General features: G+C 41.9%; 1 protein-coding gene across 1 annotated transcript in view; it reads right to left on the reverse strand.

Annotated features, from left to right (window-relative positions):
* The window catches only part of DROSHA (drosha ribonuclease III), a 107,180-nt gene that overhangs the window by 87,978 nt on the left and 5,899 nt on the right, over positions 1–13,303 (reverse strand). Inside the window, exons 3-7 of the mRNA XM_090049953.1 lie at positions 11,636–12,499; positions 6,718–6,810; positions 5,585–5,816; positions 4,805–4,946; positions 1,584–1,738 (exon numbers count right to left, since the gene is read on the reverse strand). Of these exons, the coding sequence (XP_089906079.1) occupies positions 1,584–1,738; positions 4,805–4,946; positions 5,585–5,816; positions 6,718–6,810; positions 11,636–12,492 (1,479 nt within the window). The 5' untranslated portion in view covers positions 12,493–12,499. The remainder of the gene's footprint in view (positions 1–1,583; positions 1,739–4,804; positions 4,947–5,584; positions 5,817–6,717; positions 6,811–11,635; positions 12,500–13,303) is intronic.

Genomic DNA, 13,303 nt, shown 5'->3' on the forward strand with positions numbered 1-13,303 from the left:
TCGGAATGCAGATGGATTTGCATAAAAAATGAAACATTAAGGGATTCTTGCCCCTTCTTCTGAAGAAAGTGCTTGATGGTAATTCCATTTTGTGCAGTTTGTTAAGCATCAGGGGATGATGACCTGTTGCATTTAAAATGCTATCACTTATATTTCTGAACACTGTAAAAAATTACAGTACTAAATAAAGTTCTCTTATAAAGGTATGTAGCTAACAAGATTACAATGATTTTTTGGACCCTGTTCAGATGCTTCCTGAACAACATTTCTTTTCAATAGAAGACCATGGGTAACCATGCATATCCAATATTACTCATTCCATGGCCCTACCACTACACTTTCCTCCTTCCCTTTAGTGCATATTATGTACTAAGCATAGGCGACACATGGCAAGGGGGGGAAATGCCCCCAACAGGGCTACTGGCAGCGGTGTCTACAGGAGCTCGTCGTGCCCCCCAACAGGGCCATCCCCACCGCTCCCACCACCAGCGGCATCGCCAGCTTCGGCCCTGCCACCAACAGTGGCATCTGTGGTAGCTTGCCAGCTCCAGCCCTGCCGCCGACACCACCAGTGGCATCTGCGGATGCTCACCAGCTCCGCTGCTGCCACCAGCAGTTTCTGCAGGTACCCCGCAAGACTCAGGAGGCACCAGCTGCCTGTGGTTCTAAAGTTTGTCGTACAGAATGATTCAATACTAGTTTGAAACATTCCGTTCCTGCACATATACAATTTGTCTACATACACCCATTTTTCAAAGTTAAACACATTGCGTGTTTTCTAGTGTTGTTTTCTAAACAAATCAAAAAATTAAAAGTAATAGCACTGTTTTTCCTTAAAAAAAAAATCCCAGCAGTATAAATAATAACTGATAATGGAAGATTCAACATAATCTTGAATTATCATGGCAGCAACGTGCATTGCAGTACCTTCTGCCACTATTATTTGTTGTGTGCTAGTCTCATACTTCAAATAAAACGCCAGAAAAACAAGTTTACCAAGGTGCCATCTGACAAAGAGTTAGCACAGATCATAAAATAGTTAAGTAAGAAAGATGAAGATGCCAAATTTGCAAACAAAGAACACATATCTCTATAATGTATACATTCAAACATTTCATGAGCTCACCAATTACATTAAATGAGGACTATAATCTGTGTGCAATTACAGTAGAACCATTAGACAAGAAATTAGGAGCATTAACGGAATATTTAAAGCATTATTTATCATTATGGTGTGAGAACTTTTTGGTGAATCATTTGTAATGCAGATCTACAAGATGTCTCTCTCTCACGCCTATATTTATCTTGGTACCTTTATTGCAAGGCTAATAGAACAGCATCATTATATTCCCAGCAATTCAGTTTACAAACACAGTCAGATATGATCCAAGGCAAAGATTCTCTAGGATTCATGGAATTCACATGAAGACTTCAGATTGAAATGGACATGCTCTGAACAATGCAGTACTGTTCAACAAGGGTTAAACAATCATCATGGATAGGAGAAACTGGTGTCATCTAGCATACTACAAGTTTCCCAAAGTTAGTCCTTCAGTTCCACACTGTATGTCTGCATACAATACCTGTCCAGGATCATTGTACCACAGCTCCTCATGAAGACGATCTGGGTGAGCTTTTTTGCGCTTAATTTCTGCGATGACATCAAAAACTTCAGAATCTGAGCTGCTGGAACAGCTGCTGTCATCTTCAGAGTCACAGTCTGAGTCACTGGAGCTCTCTGATTTTTAAGAAAATATAGCTAAGCTTAAGAAAATAACTCATTTCCTGTCCCTCTCCCAGAGCAATGAATTTTCTCAGTGTCCCAGCACATAGCATATAGCCCTGCAAGTTATTAAGACTTTCATGACATTCAAAATGACCCTCTGGAGTATTGAGACAGCAATTATGTTTTTCATAAAGTCATAGCAAATACTAAATGTGAATGCCTGCATCAGTTGCATCTGCTTACAAATATCTAAGCAGAATATTAGGTAGGTAGCCAAACCCCCTTTTCATTGTTTTTCCTCTCCATTCTCTCTCTTTTATCCCTTTCTCTTTATGTTCCTTCACTGAAGATATTCTATTTTTTTTTCAGGGTAAAGGAAGAACACTGGGAAGAAAGGGTAATAAACAACAGAAAAAAGATCTGAGTATACATAGCAGTTGATGAACTATACCTTTTCCACTGAAAAGCGAAAATTAACTCTATCTCTAATGCATCAGCAACCACTTGAACATAATGTCTATGTTTGTGTGTCTGAGTAGATTCACTGACTTCAACAGAACTGCTCAAAGAGAGTTATGCAGCAGAAAATGCTTGCAAGACCAGAACTTGTTTCTGTACTTAATGTAAATACCTTTTTAAAGAATGTATTTCATGTTTTTGGTAGATGCAAGTTAAATGATTTTCTGAGTCTGCAAACCAGCTATGGAAAATCATGATGACTCCAGGAACTTCGTGACTATATTGGAGAACTGGAGACAAGAGCTACAGACTAGCTCAGAATTAAAATAACCTGATGACAGGCTTCCAAGAATTCATGGAGTACAATTCGTTTTCCACTATTTGGTGACAGACTTAGAGTTTGTCGGAAAGTCATTGTCATTTAAAAAAATAATAGTAATTCAACTGCTGCATGAAGGCAAAACAGAAGAGAGAGAGACAGCATTTGCTGAAGTAGGAATTTAGATCTGATACCCGAAAATAAAATCAGTCTGACTGTAGAACAAGCCTGCATTGATACAAAGAGTTAGCATGAGAGGCAACAAACTGCCAAGCCCATAGCTGCAAGAAACAGGGGTAGAGAGTTAAAGCTATATTGTTCTCAGTTTAAATTAGCCTTTGCAGTGGAACAATTTTTGGAACCACTCTCAACCCTTTAAGCAACTGAACCTGTATACCAAGTTTCATAGTTTGTAGGGTCGGAAGGGACCTGAGCAGATTGAGTCCTACCCCTCCCTTGGCAGGAAAGAGTACTGGGGTCAAATGACCCTGGCGAGGTGTTCATCTAGCCTCCTCTTAAAACCCCCCAGGGTAGGAGCCAGCACCACTTCTCTTGGAAGTTGGTTTCAGACCCTAGCTGCCCTGACCGTGAAGTAGCGCCTCCTGATATCTAACCTGAACCTACCCTCTGCCAGCTTGTGACCGTTATTCCTGGTCACTCCTGGCAGTGCTCGGGGGAACAGTGACTCCCCTAATGCCTGCTGGTCCCCCCTGACTAGTTTGTAACAGGCCACCAGGTCCCCCCTCAGCCTTCTCTTGCGGAGGCTGAACAGGTTCAGGTCCCTGAGTCTTTCTTCGTAGGGTCTGCCCTGCTGCCCCCAGATCATGTGGGTGGCCCTCCTCTGGACACTCTCCATGTTGTCCACATCCCTCTTGAAGTATTATGAATCTGGTAGCCCTTCCTCCTCCTAGCTACCACTGCCTTTCACAACACCAAGGGAATGCACAGATGCCTTCATGAACCCATCCAACTGCAGAGGATAAAAGGATGTTCAGGGACCATTGTTCTTGGGTTAAAATTTAAGCCATATGATTTTATGACACCATCATTTCATTTGTTGTATTATGCTGTATTATGTTGTAAAAAAAATAAAAATTAATATAATTTATCAGTATAAATTACATTTATTAGATTTTATATCTATATTTGTATAGGCTCATACAACAGATACGAATGATCAAGCTCAGGTTTGAGAATTTTCAGTTGCTTGCATAAACTGAAATTTTAGTTGTTTGGATAAACTGAATTTGAATGAAAAACACTGAATCTAAGATTATCATGTTATGTGGGTGAACCCTCTATTTAACAATAAAGTTGAGAAACATTCCAATTTACTGCAATTTGATAAGTAACAACTGAGGGCCTGATACTGTTTCCACAGCAGTGAACATTACCTGAAGCAAATGCACACATCTGTCACTAATATCAAAGGAAGGAGGACAGGATTCAGAGTAAATACATATCAGGCAAGGATAACTTCATGAGCTGTATTTGGTTCATTTAACTAGTCATAACATTGTACTTGAAAAAAAATGTATTGCAGTACAGATACTACAATTTATGAACCAACCAAATGTGAGTAAAGCTGTGCAATAAATGTAAAGATGATGAACTCGGTGAGAATATGATTTAGGATTAAGACTGTGCAAGTCTTAACAACCTTTGAGTTTATCGTCATTATTTTTGTATCTTTTCTAAAATTATACTGTAAGATCTTCAGAGAATGGACTATGCCTCCCCATTTGATCTGTAAGATGCTTAACATACTTTTAGGTGTTTGATAGATGGAAAATAATCATCTATTTTACAAACTTCATTAAGATCTCAGAACTGAGACCTTATTTTAGAGTTCTGCTATTGAATCTTTGCTGAGAAATGGAGAATGATCAAGAATGTTCTGTGCAGATTAATGATGCATCATTTAGCAAGTTTTCTACTCTGTGTCGAAACGGAGTTCTCAGCTCAATTAGTATCTTTCATACATGCTGATATCACTTCTTTAATCCTCTCTTGACTACTTTAGCAATAATCTTATTTTCAGCTGTCAGGGTTGTCTATATTTTGGCATTCAAAAGCTAATACCCAATTATCAATGGGTAAGATTTTGAAAAGTGTTTAGAATTGACCTACTCTGTCTTTATTAAGAACAACAATAAAACTCTCACTAATTTAACCAGAATGACAGTTAAGCTAATATTGAAGGACTTTTTAAATCCTATCTGGTTTGCATACCTACAAAAGGAAGCTCAGCTTGATGCAAAGAGACCTGAGTTTCAGGTCTTCATTAACATGGTGCTTACCCAAATCTTCATCTAGTTTGGTCTTCGGTGGCTCCCATGGTGGCCTGGCTGCTTTGGCTTTTGCCTGTCGCTTTCCTAACTCCTCCTCAAATCTTTCATACAAATCTCGGAGTTTGCTTGTTCCAACCACAGTGGAGTCCCCCTAACAAATACACAAATGTGTTAGCAAATTACACAAATTAAAAGAGACTGAAATAAAACATTAGCACGGGGTTTAAAAAGAAAGAAAGAAAGAAAAAGAGGCAGTTCTACAAGGTACAGAAAATTATTTTTATAAAGCAACTGGTGCACATCTGTAAGGCATCCTTTTGCCTGCTGAACGTGCTAGAAGATTACAAGAGTGCAATAGTAAATGGAGTTATCTGGTTGAAATTCTAGGCAAATTATTCTGTGGTTAAGCGTATACTAGGAAGGCTGCACATATTCGTCATTGGTAGATATGCAGGAGTGGTTTTTTACTTCTTGTACAGAACTCCTCTGGTGCCTTCCACAAATTGTGAGACAGAATCAGATTTGTTCAGAAGCATGTATAACAGAAAAGTACCTTTCTGCAAGCTGCACTATCCTTTCTCCTGTGTAGATAGCCAAAACAAATACCAAAGAACCAAGAGAATGTGGTGAAGAAGAAAGAACTACACTGCCAAAATGCAAGTAACTGATGAGTGATGAGGATGAGACCGGAAAAGAAAGTAGCTTTAAGCACTAGATGAGACTAAAATGTAAAGCTGATAAATGTCTTAATTGCTATGCACAGTAATTTAGGGATTCTCTCAGACATACCACTTGATCCATCGGGTCACTTGAATAGTAGTTTTCTGAATGGGTACAACGAACCCAGACAGGCTTGAGCAATTCATCCTCTTCCTCCTCATTTTTTTCTGAAATATTTTCCTCTGGTTCTTTGTCTTTGATACTGGTGTAACTCTTCTCTTTACTAGCACTCTGGCCTTCTGACCACCTCTCTCTGTCCTCCTCCCAACGAGGTCTCTTTCTCTCTCGGCTGGGGGATCGGCTTCAGGGGAAGAAAGCAAAGAGAAGCAACTTCCAGTTTTGTTGCTCTTTTAATACTGAACATAACTTGAAATCAAAGCCTGCCTGCAAAACAGTAAGAGCTCTGCTGTGGGAATTACAGGAGACTGCATGCAGTATATCCTGATTTTAACTCTCAAACCTTTCAGTACAAACCAAATACATGGAGTCATTTGACAGTAACTCAGAGATTTGAGTTTGAAAGCCCTTGTCCTTAAGTCCTAATTTTGACCATTTTCTAATTCTCTCAGGCATCTTTTTATCCCAAAATACTTACTCTAACCCTAAATGATGTTTTCTTTTTACTTTGCATGAAAGATTTTAAAGCAAATCAGCTAAATTCTGAAAAATTACGAAATTTTACTCAATCCCTAAAATTCATTTTATGAAGACAAGGGGGAACAAAATAGCCTTTTTTATCTAAACCATTTAAAATAGTCACATTGCTCATGTTGATAGACCTTTTACACCACTTTCCACTGCCATGCATTCTTTATGTATTACAAAAGAGCTTTCTTAGTTATATGTTAGGAAGTTTCACAAGTTTACTGAGATTGTTTTCTTGCATTCCTCCACAACATCTAATTTACAATGACTCCTATTTAACAGGGCTCACAGGAGTCACAAAGATCTTGAAAAAGGGCTAAAACCATTATGATGCATATAACGATGTTAAATAATGATTTTAAATTTTGTGAACATAATACCTCACAGACTAGAACCTAGGGAAACTGTTATCGGCTCAGGGTTGAATTCTGTACTTTCATAACCAAAGGAAGATGAGCTAAAACAGTATTTCTCTCCCTCTTTCCACCCCCTCCCCCCTCACACACGCGCACACTGTATCATAAGATTTTCCATATCAAATAAATGTTCCATCCTACCTCCCTGTTCTTTTATAATCTTTCTTGTAGGACCTCTCTGGAGATGGTGATCTTCGGCTATCCCGATGCCTATGCCTTTCCCTTTCCCGTTCCCTTTGAGAAGTCAAAATAAACAGGTTAAACAAAAAACTATGACTTTTTAAAATTCTGTTCCTGATAAAAGCAAAGAACAAATCTTAAATAGTTTATCAGTAATGGACTAAATGGCATGTTCCAACCATTAGATTTTAAGGAACCTAGAAGTCTTCTGGTGATGGTCCATTCCTCAAGAAATCTGACAGATCATCTCCTAGTTCCCCTGCTTTCACTATCCATCTTAATACCATGTTAATTTACACCAAGCAAAGACAGCCTCCATAGCTCACCCATTCTGCCTGACATTTTACGTTAGAAAAGGCAGAGGGTTTACTCAAATAAATCCAGCCACTACCATTCTCATTCATTTGGGGACTAAAACCCTCCCCCCACCCCCAACCTATTCCATGCACATTAACTTCAGGATTACAGTAATAAGTCAAGTCAAACATCTCATACAAGACCTCAGGGTCTGACAGTCACTTCAGAAGTGCATACAAGTAAATTAAAACATCCAATAAATAAAAAGAGAAATGCTCCACCACCTAATGACTACTTACACAAGAATAAATGTACATGCACATGGAGCTTTAGGCAGTTTCTATATTCACCTACAGTTACTCCTTGCTTAATGTCGTAGTTACTTTCTTGAAAAAATGTGACTTCAAGCAAAATGATGTTAGGTTCATGGGTTCATAGATGCTCAGGTCTGAAGAGACCTCAACTGATCGAGTCCAACCTCCTGTCCTGGGTAGGAAAGAGTGCTGGAGTCAGATGACCCCATCCAGGTGCCTATCCAGCGTTCTCTTAAAGACCCCCAAGGAAGGGGAGAGCACATTCCAAATTTTGGCCACCCTTACCATGAAGAAGTTTTCCTTGGTATACAGCCTAAATCTGCTTTCTGTCAGTTTGTGACCATTGTTCCTTGTTACCCCAAGTGTGCCCTGGTGAACAGAGCATCTCCGATTCCCCATGCTGCGCCTACCTAATGAATTTGTAGGCAACCACAAGATCAGCCTCCGCAAGAGAAGGCTGAGAGGTGAAGAGGTCCAGATCCCTTAGTCTCTTCTCATAGGCCTTCTCTTGGCCTGCAAACCCTTAACCAAAGAAGTGACCCTCCTTTGGAGCATCTCAAGGTTATCCACGTCCTTCTTAAAGTACAGTGCCCAAAAGTGGACACAGTACTCCAACTTGAGCGAATCCAATTATATCACAGTAGTTACCTACTACCAGGCAGCGGCCAAACAGTGTTATAACCACACATCATGTGACTTTAAACAAGTATGTTCTCTAATAGGTCAGTGATGTAATAAGGAAATAACATTAACCCGGATAACGTTAAGTGACCTACACATCTGCTGCCAGTACTCAGCCACCAGAACCCATAAAACCTTCTCCTCATCCATACTGCTTTATGTTGAGTCCTATCCCAACCCCTCTTGAGTTTATGGCCACACTCTTCTCCTATGTGTGCACACAGAAGATCACTCTAGGAGTCCCACTGAAGTAAACGTGTCTTCCTGCAGAGACTCGCCAGCATTAATGAGGCTTCCAGTGGGAGCAGGGAGTAGCACAAGCAGTTTTTTCTGCTAATCCTCAGAACATGGACCATCTCATCTGGTAATGCCAGGTGGGTCCATTCAGCAGCTGTGCCAGTGAATTAAGTATACTTAGAGGTCTTCAATAAAATTCCATTTGTGTAGTAGATAGTTGCATCTACCTGGTCCAATATGAAGCCTGTTCAACGCTGTTCAGCTTTCCCTTCAGAAAGCAAAGCCAGGGGGTTTAGCTGTGGGATCCGTGATGAGAAATTTATAAACAATGTCATTGTCAATTATGTTCCTTTACTTACAAAACAAGATTTCTTCCCTCTATTCAACATTGGGGGGAAAAGCCCTTTATCTTGGATTCAAGTACAAGGCAGGGGCACAGGCAGTGGCTGCAGCTCCAGCTGTGACTTATCTGGCTCTAGCTCCGGTCTCAACCTGGGTTCAGGATTGAAGTTGGAGATGTAGCCACTAACAGGAGGCAAATGACGGGTGGGAAGACAAGTGGCAGAGGGCAAGGTGCAGGGAGGCACAAGTACTGTGGGTGGGGAAACAGGCACCAGGGGTCATAAGCACTAATGGGGAGGTGCTAGGGAGGCACAGGCACCGGGAGATCAGGAGGCAGGTGGAAGCAGGTAAGCAGGTACAGGGAAGTGGGGGAAGGGGAGTAGGTACTGAAAGATGCAGGTACTAGGTAGAGGGCAAGCATCAAGGAGCACAGGTACTGAGGGGGCAGCAGGAGGTAGGGGGACAGGTAGCATGGGTCACACCACTTGACTCCCCTGCCACCCTTCTGCTGCTGCTTTCCCCACTACTGCAGTGGCAGAGGTCAAATTTAAAACGATGCTCCAACAACTAAATTCTATACATGGATCTTATACATTTTCCAAGAATAGATTCCAATTATTGGAAAGTCATCTCAAAGTTGAAGTTGTTTTGGACTGGAGTAAATACAGTATATATTAATAAATGCAAATAAATATGATTTTTGCATCTTAATTAAAATTAGCTTTCTGCAATCCTATAGTTTAAAATGTTAAAATACAATACTGTTCAAACAACTCATTTCCTCCTCTTAAGGGTGTCAATAAAATAAAGCTGTCTCAATAAGTGTATAATTACAGAAAAGGGTTAAACTCCTTCAGAACAAAATCTCAAATTTGGAAATACAGATGCCTAATGTTACATATGCAAGACATACTTATGACCCTAAATGAAGGTAGCTTGGTTTGCAGAGGAATTCAGTGTATACAGCTCCTACTAAATTCAGTGAAACTGTGGGCACTTAGTACTTCTGGAATAACAATCAAGCTCTAATATTTATATGCCTAAATATGGATTTAAATACCTAGTGTTAGATATTTACTGTATTAACTCAATTCTGAGAGGAGGTTTTCTCCCCATTCAACATAGGGAAAACAAAGCCACATCTTAGAACCTATTATCAAGTGAAAATACAGTCAGAACACATGGCAGGAATCCACTCAGCAAGGCATACAGCAGCAAGGGACCCAGCACCAGGGCACCCAAAAGCATGGGGCATGATGCAGGGTAGCGCTCAGGGCAGCAAAGGACCTGGTGCAGAAGCACTGAATCTAGTGCAGAGGCACGAGACCTGGCATGGTGGCATACAACAGCACAGGACTCAGTGTGGGGAAGGACACAATATAGCAGTATAACACACTGTGGTGAAGGTGCCAGGTGATGCTGGGGGCAGAAGAGGAGGGACTGGAGGTGGCCAGGGTGGCAGGCACTTGTTGGGGAATGGCTGGGGGAAGGCACTTGGGGAGTGGTAAGTGGCAGGTTTTACACCACCTGTCCACCAACAGTTGCCTCCTCACCACCCATTCCTTTTCCGTCACTTGCCCCCTGATGCTGTTTCTCCTGCCACCATGGGAGTGGGGTAAGGGTGGGGAGGGGAAGGGGAAGGAATTAATTTAAAACAACCCTCCAATAATTAGATTCTAGACATGGAAAATTATAATAAGTTGTTATAATTTTCCATGTCTAGAATCTAATCTGGAGAGGTTACAGGGGTGGGTGAATGAGAATAGGATGGGATTCAATACTGACAAGTGCAGGGTGCTGAACTTGGGCAGTAAGAACCAGCAGCATACTTATAAGCTGGGGAACTCCCTTCTCAAAAGCACAGTGGTAGAAAGAGATCTTGGAGTCATTATCAAGTCCAAAATGAACATGGGCCGCCAATGTGAGGACACGGTCAGTAAGGCTAACCGCACCTTGTCATGCATCCACAGATGCATCACAAGCAGGGCCAAGGAGGTGATCCTCCCCCTCTATGTGACACTGGCCACAGTTGGAGTACTGCGTCCAGTTCTGGGCACCGCACTTTAAGAGGGATGTGGCCAGCATCAAGAGTGTCCAGAGGAGGGCCACCCACATGATCCAGGGACAGCAGGGCAGACCCTACGAGAGGCTACAGGACCTGAACCTGTTCAGCCTTCACAAGAGAAGGCTGAGAGGGGACCTGGTGGCTGTCTTTAAACTTACCAGGGGGGACCAGAGGGGAATGGGTGAGACCCTGTTCCCCTGAGCACCTCCCAGAGTAACAAGGAATAACAGCCACAAGTTGATTGAGAGTAGGTTCAGCCTAGACATCAGAAGGCACTACTTCACAGTCAGCATGGCCAGGATCTGGAACCAGCTTCCAAGGGAAGTGGTGCTGGCTCCTACATTAGGGGTTTTTAAAAGGAGGCTTGATAATTACCTAGCAGGGGTCATATGAACTTAAACTTACCAGGGGTCATATAAGCCCAGTATTCATTCCTGCTCAGGGCAGGGGGTCGGACTTGATGATCTACTCAGGTCCCTTCCAACCCTACATCTATGAACCTATGAAATTTGAGGTGGTCTTGGATTCAGTTAAATATGGTACCTTGGCAAATCTCGACCAAGGACTTTAGCCTAAAAAAAATGACACCAAGTAAAAACAGAACTGTCATGATACCACAAGGACAAACTCTTCTCCCCACTGACATGCCTTTATGGCAAAGTCCATTTCACTGCTTCCTGCACTTAAGGTCAGACCCTGCATGAGTGCCTAAAACCCACTAGGAATCCCACTAACGTAAATGTGTCTCCCTGCAAAGTGAGCAGCACATGCAGCTTTTGTTAATTCTTGGGGCAGAGACTGTGTCATCACACGGAGTGAAAACCACCTGGCCTAATGTTGGTCATGTATTTATAGATTAGTAATAACTAACAATGCCTCCCCACTCAAGGTAGAAATTCTCTTGCAGCATGGGTCTTTCTTATACTCAGACACAACAATTTACCTGCTACGTTCATAACTTCTGTGGCGAGGCGGCGTCCTTCCCCTGTCATAATCAGGCCTATGCCGACTGCTTTCTTGTCTTCGCCGATCAGGACTCCTGCCTCGATCCCGCCGATCCCCATGGTTGTTGGACCGATGTCTGTCTCCATGAACATGCCCATGTTCCCGGTGCCGGTGTTCATCATAGTGCTTACTCCTTTCCGGGGACCTTCGTTCACTCTGGGATTTATCTCCCTGGTACTGACTTGTGTGCCGGAAATGGCTGCTACCACTACTGCTGCTATTGTTGCTGCTACTGCTCTGGAAAGTGTTAGAGTTATGTTGATAACTATTAAAGTTAGGAGGTGGGAAGGACTGCTGTGAGTAGCCTGTAGAGTAGACCGGTTGATAATTAACTTGTTGTGGCATGACCGGTGGTGGTGGAGGATGTGGCACCGCAGGAGGTGGCATCAGGTAAGGAAATGCATTTTGTCCAGTGGGGGCTCCAGGCACTGGGGCATTGCTAGGATTTGGCACTGGCGGAGGAGCAGGAGGAAAACAAGGAGGGACTGGAAAATTTTGCCTCACTTGATGGTTTGGAAAAGGTGGCCTCATGGGACACTGGCTGATTGGACTCTGTGCTGATGGAGGCACTGGGGGAGGATAAGGTACAAAATCCAACCGAGGAGGCATGTACCCTGTGGTTGGAGGGTTAGAATAGGTAGCTGGAGGGGTGGCTTGTTGGTCATATTGATATTGCACTGAAGGCTGCTGAGGGTGAAGTTGCCGCAGGTTCTGAGGTCTGAAGGTTTGTGTTGAATTTCTAACTCCAGGTCCTCCTTGGCCCCGGGGACATCCTCGTCCAGAATGGAAAGACATGGCTCACCTTCAATGAAAAAGATGACAAGATAAAATGTACAATGCCACAAGTGCACCACAGGAGATTAGTTAGTTGCTCAGATTAGTTAAGACTCAGTTTGAAAAAAGATATCATCTTCAATGCCAAGCTTTAGTCCCAAATGAAATATCAAGCCCTGCTTTGCTTCTTTTACCTGGTTATAAGCTTAATGGCAAAACAATATATAAAAGATATTTATAACCTGTGATAGATTTGGAAAGTAATTAACTGGCATGGAGGTGCAGAAATGATACCTAAATAGAAACTGGTTATTTTGCTCATTGCTGTTTTCCTTATAGCCCCTTGTTAAAAATTGAGAAAAAGAAGGGAAAACTGTTGTGCTATTTAAAGCATAAAATATTTAAGTACAGGTTTCATTTTACCAATAGCCCTTATTAACCTTAGATGCGGTGGGTTTTTTTATTACTTTATTAGGAAACATCCTCTTTGGCAGACTTTTTTGATGGTAATAATAACTCATCCTTTAGCTGGAAAAATAACTAAGATAGGTTGGAGCTGTTGTTATTGCAGAAGTTCAATCCTGCTTCTTTGAGGATGAAATAAGACAAAGCACATACAAGAGGGAAAGAAAAGAATAGTGCAGATGGAAAGCATAGAAGTACCAGAAACAAAAGTTATTTTCTTGCAAACATTGCCACTGGAGAAATATGGGCACAGGGCAAGTTCCTATCAGCTATGCCAAGAAATGGCACTAGACACTGCTTTTGACTACCTGTTTGGTCATAGGCTCATGGCATGGTAACAAAAGACACAACATTGGCCACCTAACCC

The sequence above is a fragment of the Crocodylus siamensis genome, chromosome 5 (genome assembly GCF_052110815.1).
Source record: "Crocodylus siamensis isolate JL-2025a chromosome 5, ASM5211081v1, whole genome shotgun sequence".
Taxonomy (NCBI): Eukaryota; Metazoa; Chordata; order Crocodylia; family Crocodylidae; genus Crocodylus; species Crocodylus siamensis.